The sequence below is a fragment of the Sphaerodactylus townsendi genome, linkage group LG13 (genome assembly GCF_021028975.2).
Source record: "Sphaerodactylus townsendi isolate TG3544 linkage group LG13, MPM_Stown_v2.3, whole genome shotgun sequence".
NCBI classification, from domain to species: Eukaryota; Metazoa; Chordata; class Lepidosauria; order Squamata; family Sphaerodactylidae; genus Sphaerodactylus; species Sphaerodactylus townsendi.
The window spans coordinates 30,447,195-30,470,485 of record NC_059437.1 but is presented as its reverse complement, the minus strand read 5'-3'; the positions used below and the strand labels follow the sequence as shown (position 1 = coordinate 30,470,485).

Here is a 23,291-nt window from a genome sequence, read left to right as displayed (position 1 = left end):
GCGCTGCAGAGCAAAGGTGAAGTGCAGCGGGTTTTGCATCAGCAAGAGCCTCTTATCTCAACATTCTCCTGTGCTCAGCAAGAGTCAGAGACGACATACCTGTAGGGATGAACGTCGGCTGTTGCAACTGCATGTTTGCAAGGGCCTGTTGGTAGTGGAAAACACTTGGGTTAAAGACTGTGGTGGCACCGTTGTTTTTTTCAAGTGCTGGCCTCTTTGGTAACGGTTGAAGAGCACCAGGTGGCAGGGCCTGTAAGGGTGGGGGAGAAGTAGCCGGAGGTGACAAGGGAGCAGAAAGAGAAGAAGAAGAAGAAGAAAAAAAAAGATAAATCTAAATTAGGCAACATAAAAGAAAGAACTAGACAGGATGTGCAATCTACAAATCACCTGCAACCCTGTTGGATCAAAAATGGGGGCGGGGGGGAGAGCTTGTGTTTGACTAAGAGGCAAATTCATACCTTTGGAGGATAAGCATTGACTTAGGGGGAGGAAGTGGAATTGTGTCCCCCACCCAACAGGAGGAATGCTCAAAAAAGCACAGCTACACTACATATTTAAAGCACTCTTTAAGTAAGCTCGACTGTCATGGTTCCCCTCACGGGGGCCATTTCTTCTCCCACTTGCCACTCTTTCCAATTTAGGATGCTGGGGCATAAAGCAGGCAATAGTCCACTGGCAGCAGGTAAATGGCAACTTATTCCCAGTCCATGAAATGCTGGTGAAAAAGTGGGATCCTCCTAACTCTCCGAATTGTCTGCATCCCGTCCCTTGTCCCCCTCCCCCCAAGCCCCCTTCCTGTAATCCCCTGCCTTTTCTGAGAAAAAACGTTGGACAGCTTAATCGGCACAACTGTGCACTAAACAAGAGCACATTGATTTGTTTGATTTTAAAAAGGAAAGAGGTGGAAAGGAGAAAAAACCAAGAACAATTTTCATTTGGTCAGGCAGAATCAAAATCAGTTGCAGGCAACAAGCATTAACAGCTAAGAGAGAAAGCAAAGACGGCTATTAAAATGAGAAGATTAGCATAAGCCACAAATAGTTTAAAATAGTAAATGGGGACTAACTGGCTGACTGTGCATGTACAAATATTTGTCCCACAACCCAATTTGCAAGATTTGCTGTGGCCAGGAATTAGTTCATGGAATGCACTGATGCAGCTGTTGTGTAAGAGAATGTTCGGTTAACACCACAGTATTGTTGAGATGTTATGTCAGAGCAGCAGGCTGACTCACCTACACAATTGTGTTACCTATGTGAATGAATAACGTTCATGCGTCACTCTGGGAACCGGACAACAGCCAATCATGTGTGTCATTTGATCTATGGGGTGACGCATGTTAGGAATCACATAATTCTACTCCAAGCTGGGGACAGCATGGAGGAAATCTCTCACAGATAGGATATTACATCGGGCGTAACTTCCAAGTTTCTTCAGAATGTATTTTTTGCAGCCCTGTTGACATGAAGCTCCAAATATCCTTGAACAAGGCTACAAAGCATTGTAAATATTTTCCTTTCTTTTAGAAGGCAGCTGGGGCGAGTAGGAAACAGCTTAGCAGTCAGGGGTGTCCAACTCTGGCGCTTCAGATGTTCATGGACTATAATTCCCATCAGACCCTGCTGGCATGGCCAATTGGACACCTCTGGCTTAGCTGGAAGGAGAAGTACTGGGTTTGAGCAAATTTTGCCAGTATGGTCTTAAGCAAAATGTTTTGTAAACTGCTACCTTCCCCACGCCCATGCGATAGTCCAGGAAAGCAGCTTGGGGTGGACTTAAGCTGACCACATTTCCTATGGAAAGCTTTTGGCTGACAGAAGCCAGTAAATGTTTGCTGTAGATAAAATAAGCAAAGCCATTTTTCTCACTGTTCTCCAAAATAGTTTACTCTAATTGAGGTGAAATGCATTAGGACTTATAGGTGGTGATGGCCAATAACCTGGATGGCTTTAAAAGGGGCTTGAACAGATTTATGGAGGAGAATTCGATTTATGGCTACCAATCTTGATCCTCTTTGATCTCAGATTGCAAATGCCTTAGCAGACCAGGTGCTTGGGAGCAGCAGCAGCAGCAGCAGCAGCAGCAGACCATTGCTTTCACATTCTGCATGTGAGCTCCCAAAGGCATCTGATGGGTCACTGCGAGTAGCAGAGTGCTGGACTAGATGGACTCTGGTCTGATCCAGCAGGCTCTTTCTTATGACTTAGGAATGTCTTTTTAAAAAAAACTGGGTTGTAAATTAGAAAATTAACAGTCCATATATGATATGCTAAAAGGGTGTTTTCTACTGCCTGAATCTTCCTAATAAGCAAATCTTCTCTTTTAGGCCTGTCATATCATGGTGCTCAGAGTCAGTCAAACCTGTTTCACTGTTAGGTTCAAAGAAAATGCCTTTACTGGTAAATGTGGATTATTCCTCCACCCCATATGTTAGTCATCCTCCAAGGAACAAGACTCAACAACCAAGCTGCACTGTTGAGGTCTCAGCAACTGCTAATGTTTCTTACCATTAACAAGTTCATGCAGCTAATTGCCTCTCCTCCCCAGCTTTAGGGAAGAATTCACTTCCTTGTAATATTGGTAGTATTTTTTTTAAGTATGTCATTTAATTCTGGACTCCAATGAGAAACACGGGGTCATGGTTCTCAAAGGAATAAGTGGGAACATCTAAACATGCTGTGGAGTTATCGGAGATGGTATGAAGGAGCAGACAGAGGTGGTGCGTCCCTACCTCTCTTGAGCTTAATAAATATGTACTCCTTCCCTTGACTGACAACATGAATGGCCATTCTCTGAGGCTCTTTTCTCTGATTTCCTTGTCCCTCCCTTCTCTTGTGCATACTAAAGTGCTGTCTGGCAGCTCTGTCCTCTGGCCTTGTTTCATTTGCTTCAGATTAACCATTTTATGAACAGAGATCCTAGACCTAGATATTTAAACCTTATACCTAGTTGGGGCTTTTTGCCCATGGACTACTTATTTAGAACAGTGATTTTAAACAACACTGTTGTTCCTGCTTCGGCTCCCTCCTCGCCCTCAGTACGTGCAGAACCTTTACTTTAAAAAAAAACCTCCACAGATCCTCACTGTGCCCTTCCTCTCCATTTTACAGGCGACTGTAATATGTTTAAATGCTGCCCCAAGGAGGCTCATAACATCAGAAAGGAGAAAAGAAGGTACAGGAATCCATTTTGTTTTTTGAACAGACATGAAATTCACCAGTGGCTGATGTTTATCTAACTCATAGGTGTCAAACTTGCGGCCCTCCAGATGTTATGGACTACAGTTCCCATCATCCCCATGCCAGCATCATGCTGGCAGGGGATGATGGGAACTGTAGTCCATAACATCTGGAGGGCCGCGAGTTTGACACCTATGATCTAACTAAACAAAACTGGAATTTGGCCATCCATGTTTTAGACCTGTGTAAGGTTTTTTTTTTAAAGGCTAGCTGAAGGTTTTCTCCCTGCTGCCCCACCCCATTTCTGGAGAAGAAGGGCAACCGCACTATTACACAAACTATATCTCAGAATCTTTTGCATCATGCCAGATTATTCTGGGATGGACACACTGCATGGCCCAGCATGCGAGTCAAAGGTTGAGAAGCTAGATTTCTACAATACTTCTGGTACGGTGGGAAGTACAGGTGGGTAGCACTGCATTATGCTGTACTGGGGAGTTGCCTTGATAGTGGAGTGGTCCCCAAAGTGTAACATATGATGCAGAGCTAAGGTCTGGTTCCTACATGGGAGAGACTGACGGCAGAGCCCGAGGCGGTTGAATGGACCGAACCACTTTAAGGTGGTGTGTAGTGGATTTCAGCTTCGCACCCTCCCTGGAAAAAGAGCACTAGCACAGTACAGAGAACAGGGTTTATTCCTTCTTTTTGCCTGCTGTGCCAGTTTTCTATCTGCAGGGAGCTTTTAACACAGAGAAGCATTATAAAATGTGACACTTCCCCCCCTCCACACACACAGCCTACAGTGGTACAGCCCATTCCATCATCATGTTCTCCTGCATGTGTGAACCTGTCTTTAGTTGCCCTTGGGGAGGCTGGAGCAGTTAGCTCATTCCTGATTTTGGGAGTCTCAACACAAAACAGGGAATCCCTGTTTTACACAAATAATGTGGCTCCTCCTGCTCATCTACTCAATATAAGAAAAGTCTGGCTATGTTGCAAAATGTTTGGTTCTGTTTTCTCAAAAGAAAGAGGTTATGGAGGTAACCAGTAGATCCCCCCCCCCCCACTTTTCTAATCCTAGTTTCCTTTCCAGGGATGCATAAAATATTTCTAAGGACCCACACAGAGGAAACAGTTTTATGCAAGATGTTGTGAATGGAAATACACAGTAGGAGTGTAACCTCAAACTTCTGACAGCGTTTGTAGAAACAGGTTTCACTTCAGTTTGAAAATGCCACAGGAGACGGCTCATCAGAGTATTGTTATGCTGGGCACTTCCTAGCAGAATATCGGCCCCATTGGGATGGGCTAGATGTGGAAGGCTGGACTTGGGGGTTAAAATAACCATCTGGCAACAACAACAACAAAGGACATGCATCTTCACCAGCAGCTACCTCCACTGAATCAGATGCAGCATACCAACCAGCGGAACCTGTAGGGTCTATTTAGTTAGGTGACTGTACTACTTTTCTGTCAGTCTTGTCAATTAGTGCAGCCAGTCACCTGTGGTAATTGGAACTAACTCCAAGCGACCAGACAGGAGAAATCACTCTGGGCAGATTTTATTTCTTGGGGCTGTGCACCTGCTTGTCCCAAACAGGCAAACTGGCAACCCAAACTGGCTACCAGAGAGAAGACAACAGGTTTGTTTGTGCAGCATAATCCAAATCACCATGGCAAAAGCCCATGTAGCTCTGTGTTGTAAGTGGACTAGTCACTGGTACTGATTATAGCTTATGTTTCTTGAATTATTTCTGCTGGCTCAGTATAATGGAACAAAGTGGGCCAAAGATCTTATGAGTGGGCATTCTTGTCTAGAAGATGGGGAGGCGTTGAACGCAACCAAATTAATTCCTAGATAACTTGAAGCTAGATAAACAAGACAAACGGAATGGCTGTGCTTTAAGCAACCCATTCCCTTGCTAGCACCTGAGGAGGAGACTCCCCTTTGAGTATACTGGCAGCGTCAGATCACAATGGCCTATGACCTCAGAAGCGCTGCAAAGTTACTAATGTTTAAATTAGTATTTCACAAGTTGGGATCCCAGAAAGACTGGGAAACTCTTCTCTAGAAGCATACTATAATCTCTTAGGGCTTGAACACCCACCCACCCCCAATTTTCCTTTTCTCTCCTCCTTTAATTGATGCTGAACTGTGCAAAAGTTTCCATGGCTTGAGGAGGCAAGCATAGTCTGCCCTCAGCCCTCTGTTTTTGGCTATTTAATTAAACTTAGCAATTAATATCCATCTTTAGATATTCCCATCTACATCCCTCTAATGTTTATTTACATTTACTTAAGACATGTCTATCCATCATCTCCTCTGTCTCTGAGTATGCAGAAGCCCACCCGAATCTCTCACTCCAGATGCTCCTAAGGGTTTGAGAAAGCCAATTATCCCTTGTCCCTTTGCTGTCCTTTAAAAAATGTTTTTAACTGATGCTCAACTGCACTTAACAATTTGCAACTCCTGGAGCATGCTCATGATGATTTGGGGTTTACATTTACAAATGTATATTTTTATGCATAACTAGGGAGGGGGGAAAGCCTAATATGCAGAGATCTATGGAATAGTTCTGTTTTGTGTCCTGCTAGCGTTGCCAGCTCTGGGTGGGGAAAAAATGGAAATTTTGAGAGTGGAACTTGGGGAGAGCAGGGTGGGAGGAAGAGAGAAACCTCATCAAGGTACTACGCCACACAGTCCATCCTCCAGAGCAGACATTTTGCCCAGTGGGACTGTTCTCTGTAGACCAGAGATCAGTTGTAATACTGGGAAATCTCCAGGCCCCACCAGGAGGTTGGCAACCATCCTGCTCAGAAGCACAGGCTCATCCATAATGTTACAGAAGACGGAGTGAGCAGGCTTCTCGTGCTGGCTCCTCCCCTCTTTCAACAATTAAACTGACAGCCAGTAAACTCGGTTACTGCAAAGGAGACTTTCCCCTCCCAGCGCCACTTACTGTCAGTTTTATGCATTTCCCACTTACTGTGATGTTTGCATTTTCATCTGTGTTTCTGAAAATCTTAGGTAGCCTCAGTACTTATAACTCATTCACAGTAGCGTACTGTAGAGTCACTCTGGTAGCCATAAGTCACAGAAAAAGGTGCATTTTTAAGCCTGACTTTGCTCAGACGAAAATGGCGTAAGGAAAATGGTTCAATTTTAAACCTAGCAGCACTTGATAGCACAGGATATGTCAGTCTATAGGAGGATTATGTAGGTGGTACCTCCCTACACTCCTAGCTGAACTTTGCAGCATGCAGCTGGGAATACAGAAGAAGAAGAAAAGTTGGATTTATATCCCCCCTTTCTCTCCTGTAAGGAGACTCGAAGGGGCTTACAAACTCCTTTCCCTTCCCCCCTCACAACAAACACCCTGTGGGTAGGTGGGGCTGAGCAGTAGCGTAGCGCCAAGGGGTGTGTGTGACACACTGGGCGCTCCCCCCTGCGGGGGCGTTCTGGGGGCATGGCGAGGGTGTTCCAGGGTGGGGCCAGACAGGAGCATGGCAGGGCGCAGGGCGCATGCATACCCCCGGCACAGTTCCCCCTCGCTCCACCCTGGGGCTGAGAGAGCTCAGAAAAACTGTGACTAGCCCAAGGTCATCCAGCTGGCGTGTGTTGGAGTGCACAGGCTAATCTGAATTCCCCAGATAAGCCTCCACAGCTCAGGTGGCAGAGCCGGGAAACAAACCCAGTTCCTCCAGTTGAGAGCACACCTGCTCTTAACCACTACGCCACTGCTGCTATGGAAGGGAAGCGTCCATAGCTCAACGACTGAGGACCTACTTTGCATATAGAAGGTTCAAAATTCAACCTGGCGACTCCAGTTAAAAGACATGGGGTCAATTTCCAGAAGACACAATTCAAAGGATAGGAGATGCTGGGGACCTGGTCCAGACTCAGTCTGTGACCAGTTATATATTGCTTGTATGTTCCCTCTTCCCACATGTGTTATTTCCACTCTGGATCAGAACCATGGCACGGTACTGAAGGGGCTCCATCCCCACCCCACACACATTTATGTCAAACAGAAAAGGTTCGGAAAGGGACGATTTGGCTCACTGTAGAAAACCACGTGGTCTTCCACGATGGGTAAAACAACACCTTGCCAATTATTTCGGGCCAAAAGTGCAGGGAAGGGGGAAAGCCAAAGCACCTTTTGCACCACAGAATGATTCTTATCCAGAGTGGAACAGTGCATGGAGGGAAGAACAAAGGAACGTGCAAGTAATTTATGACTATGATGAGATCCTCAGGTTGGATCCAGAGCTCCCAGCCTGTAAGGTCTGTTTTGTGAATCCTCAGGTAGCAGCTGCCGCAGAAGACTTCTCTCTGCCTGATAGCCAGTTGATAGATGCCCACTGCATAAAATATAGGCACTGAGGCTGGGTCTTGCCATGAAGCCAGTCCAGACAACTCTGAACACCTTCAAAATTAAGCCCCAAAAAAGTGGTTTGGGTAGCTTTGTTGTTTATGTGCCAGAGAAACTCCTTGAATGCTTCTGATGTGTTTCAGACCAAAGGTGTGAAACAGATCCCGCTGTGCTTCATGTTAAAAAAAAATGCCACAGCTGCTACTGTTTGAAAACAGTCTGATTAAAAAAACAGTGTCATAATTACATTTCTCCAAAGATGCATCTGGTCTTTTTGGGCGGGGAGGCTTCTGCTGTATCAAAAACCATTTTCAACTCAAATGGTGGGCTGCACCTTTTGGCGGGGAGGGGGGCATCATGCTAGAAAGAATGGGCTGACATATACTCTCGAGATGGGCAGTCTCCATAGGTAAAGCACAAAATAGAACAGATGAGAAAAAATGGATTCCATGCAATCTAAAAGATGGTTACATGCAAAGCGAGAAGGTGAGAGGTCCAAGTACCAGGTCAAAGGTTGCCTCGAGGGGTCGCTTCAGTGATCGGACAGCTGGCTGAGTCTTAATTAGCAGGCAGCGAGCACATGATGGTAATGAGCCAAGGGGGGGTTTTCAAGCACAACAACAGAAAACAGCAAGCAGAGGTGCATCAAAAAAGGAGAGCGACATTGTGGAGTAGGTGAAGAGAAAAAAATAAAATGAATGCATTATACAATATATTAAAACAGACTACACATGCACAACAGAGGGGCTTTGCTACCATTAACTAGACAATTGCTCGGGGCAGCTCCTTCACTTAGCTACGCTTTTCAGAAAAAGCTTTGCCACCCACAGGGTAGTTGGAAAAGGCACCAGCGTTACAGAGAACTTTGCAGCATCAGATGCTGCGGGTCTGTTTTGCAACAAGCACAGAGAACATGGAATACATTCTGAACCAAACATGTAGACAATATGATAATTCTTTGTGCATTCTGGGAAATTAAAATGTTGTTGCAAAGGTCCCGCCCCCCCCCCCTTTTAAGGTGTTCCTAGCCTTCTTGGTTGCAGAATTTTTTTGGGAAAGATTCATCCATCCCGCCCCATACCTCTAAATCATTGCAAAATCTAAATCACAAAAACAGAATAAAAACTGTGTGCAGCTAAGCAAATACATTCAATTTGAACCAAGTGTCTTCCATGGCTGAATCTGAGGTCCCTTGGCAAGTGGATGTACACAGCACGGAATCACAGCATCCACTTTTACATTGATGCCAACCCCCAAAGCCTAAAGCAAACAGAAGCCCTGCTTTGAACCCCACTCTTCATTTTCTGAACCTGAAATATTCTCTCCTGCCTTCCTCCCAAAATGCTGCAGGAGAGCATAAGGAGTTATCTCATTTTTGGTGTGAGTGGGGAAGGGTTAATTTGTTCCTCATGTTGCAGCAGAGATACCACACATGCAACAGACATCAGGAACTAGGGAGTGCGACAAAGGTACCAATGGGCCTGTCCATGGCAGAGGGTCTCGCTTCCACTGCTTCCAGCTCCTCCCACGCACTACTTTCTGGCACAGACAGAAGCAGATGGCATGAAGGATGAGTTTGCATATGTATGCACTGAAGTTTCATGGTCTAAATTTGACTTATGGCACAGCTCCCTTCCTCCTGCGCGCGCGCACACACGCACACACACAAATCCTTGGCTACCACTTCTCTAATCCTAGAAGAAGCAGTGCCTGGTTCTCCAACTGCATGATGGCAGATTTCCATGTTACTACTTCTTGCGATGACACCCCCATTTTTTTGCCTTGCAAAGTTGTGCAAACACTTCTCATGAAATGGAGCTAATTTGGCTCCCAGCCAGGCATGTGAGCTGCCTGAACCACTTCCCAGAATGTTGAAGTCTGTGGGTCTGGACCGCAGCCAGACCTAGTGATTACCCATTGAAAAGCAAGGTATGATTTCAACACTGATAAAGGGGGGTCTTGCAGGTAGGGCTGCTTGGTTGGAACTCACACTTAGGAGCAGAGATGAATCAAATGCTGTGCTACAAATCAGGGCAACGCTCTCACAATGCCTTTGTTGATTGCAGTTATCCCAGACTGTGTCTGCCTTTAGGGGTTTCCTGCACCCATGTTCCCAGATAACTTTGGGCCTCACTTTGGTCCTCTGGAAGTTTATGAAGTAATTTGTGATGTGGCATGGGAAGCAGGGAGCAGCTGCAGTCCAGAAAGCAATGAAAGCATCCCTTTCCTCCTGTCCACATGGAGCCGTCTTCTTGTGATTCCACAGAAGATGAGCAAGGTAAGGGGTGCAACTTGCCCAGAGTATTAAGTAAAGAGTTTCTTTTCCTGTTCACATCTAATCAGGGAAATCATTTGGGTGACAAGGCCAACTTTTGGGCCACAGCCTCATTCCCAGATGCATCAGCGTGGCTGAGGGGATGCCTGAACCTTGAATTTGAATGGTCCTTTTAAATATTTAGGTATGCCCCAAAGCCTGTTTTGTAACTAGCTACTCTCTGAAACATCTGTGACGAGCAAACTCCTCAGGCAATTAATCTGGCAACCTTCTGTAAACCGGAAGAGAATTTCTTCCCCCTGAGGCTATAACTGTGCTGCCCAGTAAGGCTAGCTTAATTTCTTGTCAGGCTAGCGAATTCTACGGACATATTTACAAGGTTGCTCCAAAAGCTCAGGAGGCACAATCAAAGCATGAAACCTTGACAAAGTTAATGAATAATGCAGAGACTATTTGGGTGGCAAGACCTTGGCATCGAGCGATCAATAAATATTTTAAGCAGGCTGGTTAACGGCACACCAGTAAGACGAGTTAGGCTTACACCGGAAAGGGACGGCATGAATTAAAGATGCTCTGGGGCCAATGTTGCAGTCAAGATGTCAGGGATTAGGACTGATTAACAAAGGACTCATGAGCTGATATTTCTAACGGCTCCTTATGAACAAGAGTGCTTAGACTTGAGTGTTGGTCATTAAGGAGTGATCTTTTTAAATGCAAGAACCCTCATCACGATATGCTTCCTGATTCCCATGATAATGATAGAGGGAAACACAGATATGAGCATTGATGAAAAAAAAATGATTAATCAAGAAGCATTTTTCTGGGCAACTTTGATCGTGTTGCTGGTTTACTTTATTGGAGGGAGGGGGAAGTGTCTAATCAACTTGGCTTTGTGTCTGAGGAGTGACTCATCAAACTTTACTTTATGGCAGAGGTGTCCAACTCTGGCCCTCCAGATGTTCATGGACTACAACTCCTATCAGCCCTTGCCAGAACGGACACCCCTGCTTTATGGAGTCCTTGATAGGCTAGAAAGTGCGATTCCTAATCAAAGTACCCTGGACAGACAATCTCACAGAGCTGAACCTTGGAAATCGCCTTCTACATCCCAGTTCAAAAGCCCAAGAATTTGCCTGTGATGATTCAGCAGTTAGAAAACCAATTTGGAGCTATGATTATCATTTTATTTATTTATTAAACTTCTATTATCATGTTGAACTAGAACTTGGGAGATGCGGATCCCTACTCATCCTAAAACTCAGTAGGTGACATTGGGTCCGTCAGCCTAATCTACTTCCCAGGAATGTTGTGAGGGTAAACCAGGGAGAAGGCTCCCCACCCTGAATTCAATGGAGGCTGAAAATGTAATGCTCCATAAACCTGTTTTTTTTCCCTCCCAGCCCAGAGGTATAAAGAATAATATTCATAATACAAATACACAGGAGAGGCTCAGTTCTCATTCTGATCTTGATATTTTAGCGTGCTGCACTCCAAACTTGTTTCCAATTAAGCTTTTGCTTGCTAAGCTGTTCCAGTTCTGCTCTAGCCCAGAGTACTTCTTCCCCATAAAGCCTGTTTATAAATGGCGACATACATGGCAACATGTGGTCGACCAATCCAAGGCTCCTCAAAACAGAACAACAAACCTTCGCTTACATCCCTCCTCTGCTCTATGCACCCAGCATACAAAACCGAGCAACACATTCAGCCGGAGGTCGTTCGCTTACCATTGTGGCTGCAGCAGTTTGATTCACCTGGTGTTGAGCTGCCTTGATTTTGGCTTGCAGGTGTGCAGGGGGATGAAAGTACTTGCATTTCTCCCTAGAACATCGCCCTTTGATGTAATCCATGCAAACTGTAACAGTGTTCTCATTTGTGTCTATCATGGCAATATCTATCGGGTGAGCGTAACGGCAGTCGTTCTCACCACGTGTGCAATTTCCACGCTGAAACTCTCGGCAAACCTTAAAAGAAAGCCACATGATTCAAGAGGAAGGCGGAAATCAGTAACCATACTCCCTTTTCATTCTTCAACAATAGCGAGAGGGATCCTATAAAACCAAGCCAGATCCACAGAACCCAGCCACTAGACTTAACCAAAGCCCACCTTGCATCATGCCTCTAACTCAGATCCAATTTTTAAAGGGAGCAAGAAGCGGCTCTCTAATGCTCTTTTTCTATCAAAACACGGTTTTGCATCCTAATCCTTCTTTTTTCCTCAAGCTTCTTTCATCAATTGAGGAGGTGCTCCTTTGCTGTATAAGGCCACAATTCTTGGGCGCTAGGTACTTCTGCTCACTCAAGACCAATATTTTTCAATGAATGGCAATTCACCCAGTGAACAGGTGCTGCAGCAAAGAACCACCTTTAATTTAGCACCTATCAAAGGAAGAATGAGTGGAAATCTGGTCTAGGATCCAAGCCAGGGTTCTTGCCATATTAGTGGTTCAGACAGATGGGCTCTTTCCTGTCCCAAAGTCTAGAAGCTGATGCCCATGTTTTTAGTTAGTGTTGCTATAAACTCTCATAATGTTCAACATTTCAGCCAAAATACAGTGAAAAGGAGTCTACTCTCTCCCCGATATAAAACAACCCCCATATTTTAGAATTTAGAATTTAGCTCTAATGAAGAATGGTATGTAGATTAAATTTTTTTATCATCCCTGTCAACCCAAATCTGAGACTGTTAATGAGTCCATCCATTTCACCCCCACTCATTAAGAGGGGCCTCAAAGTTAAACAAACACTCATACACACATGTAAGATAAAAACTGGCTCTGGGGATACTGGAGGCAGAGTGTTGATGTGGTTATTTTAAAAAATCTTTCAAAGTTTGGATGGATGTTAATTCCCTTTCCTTGAGAGGACAAAAAAGTCTCTGCTCTCTCTGATTAGATAACCAGCAAGGATGCAAAACTGGTGGTCTTGTTTAGAGGAGCAATTGCCTAGATAAAACTTTTAAACTTCTTTCAATCAATAGAAGCTGAAGCAAGTTTACACCTGAGAGAGAGAGAGAGCTGTCCCAGATAATGAGGACATCCTCACTGGCCCCGTTTCATCTTGAGATTGACTAATGCCTCGAAGAGCAGACAGTCATTTTCTCTGCTGTACAGAATTGCCTGGAATTCAGTGCAAGTATTCTGTGATCTTGGCCGAGTTGGGACCCTCAGCCCAAGTAAACAAGGCCTGTTAATTAAAAAATTACAGTTTTGAATCAACCTGCTCTTGAATTTCCCTGGTTTTAAAATCAAACAAACCCCCCTCCAAAATAAAAAATAGGTCCTAGGGATTTGGGTCAAGTAATGGCAGTTCTGCTCTATTAACAATACTCTAAAGGGCTTTTTCTGACTCATCTCAGTAGTCAGTTACTGCATTATTCACAGTAGACTTCAACTCATGCCCAACGGAAGCTGCAAAGCAACTTTGAACAAACATTGATCTAACTTATAAAAAGGATAATGCTTACTTCAACATCAATAAAACTAGCTTTAAAAGCTTCCTTGCCTCTGAACCAGGATGCTGAAAAACCTTATACTGTTATCACAGAACCAATATGTCAAAGACTTGAAAAAACATCAAAGCATTGATTTTTTTTAAAAAGGAAAAGGCATCAAAATTTTGCCCTAATAACATCTTCACCCGGCTCCAATGAAAAATTTCCAGGGCAAGCATTCCAGACCACTTACATAGGGCAATAACATTTAGACAATGCAAATACCTCCAGTTTATCTGTCCTCATCAACTTCTGCCCAGCAGAGCCTCCCGGTACTGAAACAGTTGGGTTCCCAGATACCAGGACTGGCGTATTTGGTAACAGCTCTGCAGGAACTAAGCCCATTCCAGGAGAAACATGACTTAAGTAGGGGCTGAAAGCCATGGTGGGGCTAGTTGCAAGCGAAGGAGTCACAGGAAACGTCGTCTGTCAGCACAAGGAAACAAAGGAAACAGAGTCAGGGCGACTTTGAAACTTGCTAGTCTTTGGAAACAATTATCTGCAAGGAGAACTCCACTCCTCAGTCTATTAATTTTCTGTCGTTGGTTCTTCATCCTCTCCTCCCTTTTTATTGATTCACAAATACCTGGTACACTTCTAGCACACAACATCTTTATCAGTAAGGACAAAAAACATCCCTGATCATTAACGGTTTAATGGCACAATTAAGGAGGCACTTCAGGCAGTGGTGGGATTCAAATAATTTAACAACTGGTTGTTTACAAGCACCATTTTAACAACCGGTTCTGCCAAAGTGGTGCAAACCTGCTGAATCCCACCACTGACTTCAGGTAGTTAGGAGAAACCTCTCTCCCCCAATCAACCCACCCTTCAACTGGCAGAAATGGAAGGAGTCAGCCAATTCTGTAGTTGAGATGAGAGGTTCTCAGGGTTCAGAGGAGAGCGCATATACTCTTGTGTTGTCTCAGGCCCTCAGGAAAACACAGCAAAGGCCTGAATCATTATACACACCAGAACTGTATACTGGGTTCTTTAAAAGTACCGGCAGCCTGGCTTATTGGGACTTTGCTGGCTGTCAGGTTACCTTTACAGGCCACATAATAAGACACACTGCATGAATCTTTCCAGCTGCATAAAAGCTAGACCTCTGTTCTTTTATGAGTGGTACACCAGCCATACCGGAATAGTAAGCCTTTTCCTAAGGAGTATCTTGTCCAATTCTTCTCCCTAACCTATAATGATGCTACAGAGAAGGTTGCTACAGATAAACATGTCCATAAGCTGAACCAAGCCTGGCAGCTGAGGCAGGATAGGTCTGTTTCAGACATGGCCATACAGCTGTGGAATTCACTGCCCCCATCAGGCCAGCTTCTTCAGAAATTGGCAAAAAAAGTTTTTATTCCAGAAAGCCATTGGTGTTTTGAAGGCGTTTCGTTCTGTAAACCCTGGTGCCGATTTTCTGCCTTTCTGCCAATTTTTTTTAACATTTGCTACTTTTTAAAAGCTGGGGGGTTTGTTTTAATTATTGCTTTTATTCAGCTAATACTTGAGATCTTTTGGATTTTTTTAAAAAGCCATTTTATAATTTTATATTTCAACCCTTTAGGTGAACATTTATAAATATAACCTCTGAAGTGACATTTGAGAGGTGCCTTCTGATTTATAAGCTTGTGGAATGTCAAATTCTGACAAACTCCAGTCAAGGTCAGAGTGAAGCTGGCCCACTTGAGAATCAGGTTTTCAGACCAGAATTACCAGCTCCCACTGAGCATCTATTTGCCTCCGATTATGCCTGACCGTGTCAGATCTCAGAAACTAAGTAGGGTTGGCCCTGGTAAGTATTTGGATGGGCAACTTCCCAGAAATATCAGGTTGAGACACAGAGCAAACCACCTTTGGACATCAATTGCCTTGAAAACCCTACAGGGGCTGTCGTAAGTCAGCTGTGACTTGAGAGCACACACACAACAAATAGCACAAGCAAGGACCTAAGGTTAGATCTGTGGGAATGTGGACAAATAAAGGAAGAACATATCCAGTGCAATTCCTTCGTACTGTCTTCCAACCTCAGAAGTAACAGTGAAATTTGAATTACTCCTCTTCACTTTTCTCCTTCCTTCCTGTGACCATCACAATGAACTTGGAGAAACTCAAGCACTGTGCTGCTTTCTTTTGAAGAAAGCACAACCAGAGCACCTGTCCTACTTCTGCCACTACTGCAATTGTTCGTTCTATTTTAAGCCCCTTATAACCTGGTCATGGCTAACTGTGTTAGGCCAAACTCCAATACAAGCTGTCAGCACTCCAAGTTTCCACATTTGTGGGCTCTCAGATTTTTCACTAGGCACTTCAGCTATGTGAATGTTGTTCCACGATACTGCACTAGAGAAATAATTGGAAGGGTTACTAACCTCACAAGTTTGGACTATTTCCCCCAAGAGAAATATTCTGATCGTTACAAACTTGTTCAATTTGCCTAAGACAAAGCCCTGCTTGAGCAAGGATTCTTCACTCCACAGATAACAATTTGTTAGTGGTCCCTGGCCTGAAAAATATCTGGTTGTCCTCGACCAGGACCACAGCATTTTCAGCTCTGGCCCCTGGCTGATGGGATGCTCTGTTGAATGAAACCCAGACCCTATGGGACCTACCTCAGTTCTGCAGGGTCTTCAAGAGAGAGCTGTTCTGCCAGGCCAATGGTTGAGGGCAATGACAGCATACTCAACATAGTTAGCCTCCCCAGAGGCGTAGCAAGGTGCACTGGTGCTGCCCCTCCGGCCATTTCTGGTGCCCCTGAGAACAATTCCCACCACACTTCACAGTGGCGCGCTACTGTGAGCCCAAGACGCTGCCAAGATCGCGACGTACCAAGGCGCACACACGCCCCCTTGGAGCTATGCCTGTGGGCAGTGGTGGGATCCAAAATTTTTAATAACAGGTTCCGATGGTGGTGGGATTCAAACAGTGGTGCCGCCGCACACACGCACCTCTAATCCCTATTGGGCAGGTTGCTTTAGTAACCCCTTCTCGGGAGGTTGCTTTAGTAACCCCTTCTCGGCACTCAGAAAAAATTAGTAACCACTTCTAGAGAAGTGGTGAGAACTGGTTGGATCCCACTTCTGCCTGTGGGCCACCCTATCCCTTTTCCCTTCCCTTTCTCCCCTTCCTTAGTCTTCCTTCATGCCTCTGAGTTAGAGTTGATTTTATGGAACACGGGGAAGCATGATGGGAACTGACTGTGATTTTTTAACAATTGAATTTCTGTTGTAAGCTGCCCTGAGCCCACCATGGGGAAGGGCAGCCTATAAATCAAATGACAAAATAAAATAAAGATTACTGAAATGGAAAGTGGGAGAAGAAAAAGTGGGCACGCTTTTTAATATGTCTGATATAATTTGGTTCCTTGAATGAGTTTTGTTTAACCATGCTCTATTCACCCCTGGGATTTCCACAGTTATCACCACTCACAACGTCTTGCTGAACTTCTTAGAGAGATCAAGAATCCATGGCTTTTCTTGGCACAGAATTTAGATTGCCCTTGCACAAGATTATAGCTTGTTCAGAGAATACCATACATACTTCAGTTTGTTCCAAGGGTCAACCCTAGAGCATGTTTCCCTAATTCTGAGCCTAGTTCTCAGGCACGGAAACCCAAAACAGAGCCCCTGGACACGTGCAGAATGCCTCTCCCCTCAGCACTGAGTAACCACAGCAAGATCTGCAATCAGAGGACAGGTTTCCATGGAAGCAGGATTGACTTGTAAGCTGCTCCAAACGCCGACACCTTTCAGTTTAAAAATTAAGTGGTGACTGCTATACACCATTTCGCAGACTGGCATTGCTGGATTCCAATTCCCAGTGCAATAATGAATGTGAGCAAGAAGATTCACAGCTGCGTGATGGTGAACTCTTTCAAAAAAACAAGAGGCATGAGCCAAGGTTTAAAAAAGGAAAAACAAAGGGGAGGGGGAAAAAGTACATTCCCATGCTATGACGAAATCAAATTCTGAAAGCTGCTGTTTGTGCTCAGCCATAGAAATATCCAGGCACGCACTCGCTCGTAGAAACTATTAAAATTCATTGTGCTTCTGAACGTGCTCCATGTTGGTGACGCAGCTGCACTGTTTCCAGGATGCCGATCAAACGCAGAGACCAACACCAGCACTTCCCTCTGCTAGGCGGCTCAGCAAGGGCTTTTGGGGCAGTGGGGGTGTGCCGACCATTCTCCTTGCAATCAAAGACTCTTTTCAAGTTCCATTTTACTTATCGCCATTTCTCCCTTGGAGAGGAGGGCTAGGGTTACGAAGAGCTCTCCACTTTACGAAGATAACAGCGTGGCTGCCAATTCTGGTTTCACTTCTGCTGTTGAGGTGGAGCAGCAATTGGAAGAAACCTGGCCAACTGCCAGGTATTGACATAAAGCAGCCCAGATTTGCTTCTCTTTTAACTCACTGAGAAATCCAATGAGACCTAGATCGTGGTTTAGAGGCAGGCAGAGAGCACGTCCAGGCTAGAATTTAGGGACAATGAGTCTCAGATAAAGAGCAGGAAGGAAGAGAAAGGTCATGCAAATATGGAAGGCCAAATTCTCCTTTTTTCTTATTTATATGGCCATTATAACAGAGTACTTTACATAGCATACAAAAAAGACAGCTCTCTGCCCCAAGTAGCTCACAATCAAATAATTGCTACGAGAGGGACAAAGAAGGAGCCACTATCAACTTGAGCTGTCCTTCAAAGCAATTCCGAAAGCCTTTTCACATGTACTCCTGCAAATCCACATATCCCCACCCTCATCCTGCATGTGTGCACGCAGTCATTTTTGCCTGAATGCAGAATTCTGCATTTGTTTCTGCTGAATTTGATTAATTTCAGCCGAGCTTTCCACTCTTACAAGGTCATTTCTGTCTTCTAATGTGCTAGTTTACCTCTCCTGGTTTTGTGTCACCTACAAATCTGATAAAGATTCTCTCCACTGTTTCATCTAAGTTACTGATAAAAAATGCTGGACAGAAAGAGAATTAACATCAGGCAGGTGTTCCGAAAGGTAATTAAGAGTTTGACACCTATAATTTTGGGATTTGGGCATCTGTTTCAGAAGACTTCAGCTAGATACAGTGCCTCAAGGACTGCCACAAGGCATTGGTCACTCTGGAGACCCAAATGCCTTCCTTTGTCCTAATAAACACTGCCTAGCATTCTTTCACCCATCTGTAACCTTGAAAAAGGTAGAGCAATTCTTGATTCGCTCCCAAATTTTACACACCAGTTCTCCACAGACCTTGAACCAAGACTCAGGTTTCTCAGGGGCAGATCTTGTTTCATGCTTTTAGTATTTTTACTAATTACAAACATTCAGCCTCCATGGACAGGATTAAGTATCACCCCAATGGCCTGAGGCAGACCTAACACACAGCCATGGTTTGCTTTCCTTAACCATGGTTAAGTGTTGACTACCAACCATAACGTGGGCTCACAAACTGGAGTTTGTGTTAAAAACTGTTAAGTGTTATGTGTGCCCTGAGCAAAACCATAGTTAAGAGTTTCTCTCCATCTCCAAGTACTGCACATGCAAACCAATAAACAGGTATCCATCTATGACAAGCTAAACCAGAGTTTGGAATCTTAAGGCAACAAATCATGCTTACAACTAACCAAAACTGGGTAGTAACCCTTTAACAACAAGAGATTTCAGCCTGTGCGATCTGCTGGTAAACTTCATGGAAGCATCGGATTGGTCACTACGTGAAACAGGATGCTGGACTAGATAACCATTGACCTAATTCAATATGACTGCTCTTATGATTAAAACATAATGTATGAAGTGGTCACTGTTTGACTCGGAGACCCCATTTGAAATGTGAACATTGCCAGATATAAACTGTTAAACTACATAAACAAAGAAACCAAAACTGCCATGCATGTAAAATGCAGTAGAAACAACTGGTCAGCAGCTACCTGCCTAAACAAGGCACTAGCTGTTTTCTAAACACTCGTTCACATGCTAGCTGTAATACCTTCTTAAGGCACTGATAACTGAAAAATATAGATTTGATTAATGAGCCTAGCTGTGTTCTAGTTGATGTCTGCAACATTCTTTCTTGCTCTTCAAGGAAAGAACCACAAAGGCTTTGGTTTCATTAAGACGTCACATCAAGGTTAAGCCAGAATGTGCATAAAATCACCCCATTACCACGGTCATCTCCCTGCCTGTCTCCTTCTTCCTTGTTTCTTGCACAGAATGCAGTGAAAGAATCCTGGTTCTCCATGATATACAGGTGCAAAATCCTGCATAACCAAACTTTGTTTTCCCACAAAGACTGAGATTCTGCATTACCCTCGAAGAGAGTTTGGAGGCTGCAGCTAGGACAGAACGCTGCGGCTAGACTGCGGTCGGAGCCAGTTATCAGGATCATCTGGCCCCAATACTACAGCAATGATACTAGCTAATTATCTACTCCTGAGCTCAATTAAAGGTGTTGGTTTTGACCTTTGAAGCCCTACACAGGTTGGGATCAGATTATCTGAAGGATTTTCTTCTCCCATAAATTACTGCATAGGAATTAAGATCACAGAGAGAGGCTCTCCTAAAAGCCCCATTGGGGGAGACCACCCATGGGAGTGGTGTGTGGCTGCTCCAGCACATTCGCCCTCCCCAGGGCACTTACTCTGGTGGAAGAGCAATCCCTTTGGCGTGAAGAAAAACGCAGCACCAGTGATCTGGTGCCCCCCCCCCCATCGGTGTAGCAGGGGCAGACCGGGCCATTTGGCGTGTTATGCCGGCGGCCAAGAAAACTGATGTACGCAACCCTTTTTGGTGACATAAGCCTGTTAAAACCAATGGGGGCTTCTTGCCATCGATCAAAGAAGCTTGCGTGGTGGGTTCATGAGACAGAGTCTTTTCGGTGGCAGCCCCGTGGTTATGGAATAGCCTCCCCAGGGAGGCGTGCCAGGCCCCCTCACTTTTGATCTTTAACAGGCAATTAAAGATCGTTTTATATAGGACGGCATTTGCCTAAGTTTAGTAACAGTTCTTAGTAGTGATTCTAAATTTTGGTTCTATTTTAATTTATTTTATCCTATGTATTTTACCTATGTTTGAAAGCCGCATTGAACTGTGTAAAGTTCAAACAAAATGGGGAAAAAAGAACGTTAAAACCCTCATTTAGAATCCAGGTAAGTTGCACACTTGGATTCTTACAACACAGGCAATGCAAGTTAGAGAACAATCCTAAGCAGGTCTCCTTCGAATCCTACTCAGGGCTCAACAGTGGGCCTTACTCCCAGGAAAATATTCTTACAGACTGCAATGTTCATTTTAAATCAGGATTCTTTCACCATATTCCATACAAAAGAGGAGTAAAGAAACAAGGAGCACATGTCTGGCAACAAGCCCAGTTCATGTATTTCCTGCATTGCAGGGGGTTGGACTTGATGGGCCTTGGGGGTCTCTTCCAACTCTATGATTCTATGTACATCCAGACTTAATGGTGACTGGCCGAAATATCTGCATTCAGCCTTTGCCTGCTTCCCATTTACAGCATCAGCTCTACAATACATTTCCCGTTCCTAAATGGCAGCAAAAGAGTTAGCTGGAGATTGCAATGAGGGCACTGAGATGACGTCAGGTTGCCGTTTGCACAAAGCTGCTGGTTTTTAGCTGTTCCTTTATCCTCCAAACAGCTGGCTGTTTGTGATTGTCTAAGTTTACTGTTTACCATGCATAGTGTAGTCTGATTTCTGGTTTTACTAAAAGCCTCTTTATGGGCTTTAAATGAAACGCAGGGTAAAAACAAAACAAAACAGCAGCATTTAAAGGTGCGATTTTTGACTGCGAAGGTGCAAACCCCAGGACCTCCTGGCACCCAATCACTGGATGATTTCACATGTCTGATGACTTAGCAACGGCACATATTTAACCCGTGTTGTCCCGTCCTCCACATTTCACATGGAATTCTCTCCTCCCCTCCTTTTGTTAAATGGGGACCCAGTGGAGCACCAATGCCAAGAGGCTGAGCTGCGGTCCAGAGGGGCACTGGTTCAAATCTCATCTCAGTCACAGAATCAGTGGGTGGCCTTAGGTAAGCCACTCTCCTCCACCTCAGAGAAAATAATGGACTATCTTACTGTGCTGTTGTCAGGACTACATCAACATGAAACAAATTTAACTCTACAAGAACCATTACCTATACACTGCATTTTTACATAACCTTTCATTTAAACAGTCCAGAGCATCCATAATTTCCCCTTCAATATTATTATAACAACCACCCTGTGAGGTAGGTCAGGCTGAGAAAGGGTTTGCTTGAAGGTCCCCTGGGTCCCACAGGTTGCAGTAGTCTGACACTCTTAAGTCCTTTACCACAACTGGCTAAGAATTTTTCTTCTTAAATCCAACACGGTATTAATACTCATGCAATGTGGCTAGCTTTGGCCAGTGCCTATCAACTATCTTATGACCCTAGTTAATGCTAACTATGGTTAGCATATGAATATAACACCGCAATATGACTGACACGAAAAAGGGAAGGGGTGGGATTTAACAGAGAAGGAAGAGTAGGAGGAGGAAGTGCACAAGCCAGGATATGTTCCCTACCTCTTAAAGAGGGCTGTGTCTACACTAGGCCCGAGTATCACAACATTAGTAAGCAAGAACATTATTTCTGCAACTTACAATTGGCTGTAACTGTGCTCCTGGTAGCATGAATTGCATTTGCTGTGCAAACATGGCTGCGGCTGTCTTCTGCTGAATCAGGTTGTTGCGTCCATTGATTTCGAGTTGCGTTTTTAAGTGCGGTGGAGGATGAAGGTATTTGCAGTTCTCTCGGGTGCAGCGGCCCTGGGGTGGGGAGGGAACACGTTTTGGTGAGCAGAGCACCCACAATAGTAGAAGGAAATAGATCTATTTATTTATCAGAACATTTAGCTCCTGCCTTTCCTCGTGGTTCAAGGCGGCTTACAATAATAGTTAAAAGCAACTTCAGTTAAATCCAAAAATAAAATCGCAAGCCCCAAATCTCTCCCTTGAAAGATACCTGCCATTCAAACCCCCTCAAAAGCCCTGGCAAACCAGCAGGCCTTGCGACTCTTCAGGGAGCCCATTCTGCCAAACCAGAGCCACGATGCAAAAGGCACGGGCGATGCCAGACGGGGCGCCCTAAGTGGTGGGATGGCCAATAGATGGCTGTCAGACAACTGCAGTTGGTGCCCAGGGACATATGGAAGGAGGCTATCCTTCGAATTATTATTCAAAAACTGGTAAAAAATGCATCTTACCACCCTGAAAAAGACTATATATTTAGAATAGAAGAATAGAATAGAATAGAATAGAATCTTTATTGGCCAAGTGTGATTGGACACACAAGGAATTTGTCTCCGGTGCATATGCTCTCAGTGTACATAAAAGAAAAATACATTTGTCAAGAATCATAAGGTATAACACTTAATGATTGTCATATAGGTCTAGTAAGCAATCAGGAAACAATCAATAGTAACAAAACCATAAAATGTAAAATCATAAAATAAAATGAATTAAAATGAAATGTCAGCACAGGCTATAGTCATACAGTCATAAGTGGGAGGAGATGGGTAATAAGAATGATGAAAAAAGTAGTGCAGTAATTATATAATAAATATATAATAAATAGTTTAACATTATCGAGGAAATTATTTGTTTAACAGAGTGATGGCATTCGGGAAAAAACTGTTCTTATGTCTATTTATATTGTTCCCACTTTCAGATCCTGGCTTCTATAGGATACACTGGAGCACAGAGACGTATTGCTGGGGTGACAAATTATGGGGTCAACAGAAACACCAACTTTTCTTAATATATTAACTATTATAATTATTTTATGTATTATCCTTGTACATTACCCTTTCCCCCCATGAATCCAGGGTAGAACACTTTGCTTTTTTCCCATTTTATCCTGTGAGATGCTGCTGCTATTGCTAATTTAGAAAAGCACACAGAAAGATACAAAGGCATTGAGTATTTTGCAAAGTCAGAC

At 44.2% G+C, this 23,291-nt stretch overlaps 1 protein-coding gene across 6 annotated transcripts in view; it reads right to left on the bottom strand.

Moving 5' to 3' along the window:
• The window catches only part of MBNL3 (muscleblind like splicing regulator 3), a 117,855-nt gene that overhangs the window by 14,236 nt on the left and 80,328 nt on the right, over positions 1-23,291 (bottom strand). For 4 of the 6 annotated variants that reach the window (XM_048514764.1, XM_048514766.1, XM_048514769.1 and 1 more), the window contains 5 exons: positions 21,956-22,120; positions 13,546-13,746; positions 11,555-11,791; positions 8,056-8,109; positions 100-250 (listed from right to left, as the gene is read on the bottom strand). In XM_048514764.1, coding sequence (XP_048370721.1) covers positions 100-250; positions 8,056-8,109; positions 11,555-11,791; positions 13,546-13,746; positions 21,956-22,120 — 808 coding nt within the window. The remainder of the gene's footprint in view (positions 1-99; positions 251-8,055; positions 8,110-11,554; positions 11,792-13,545; positions 13,747-21,955; positions 22,121-23,291) is intronic. The other 2 variants (XM_048514767.1, XM_048514768.1) reach the window with 1 other exon arrangement.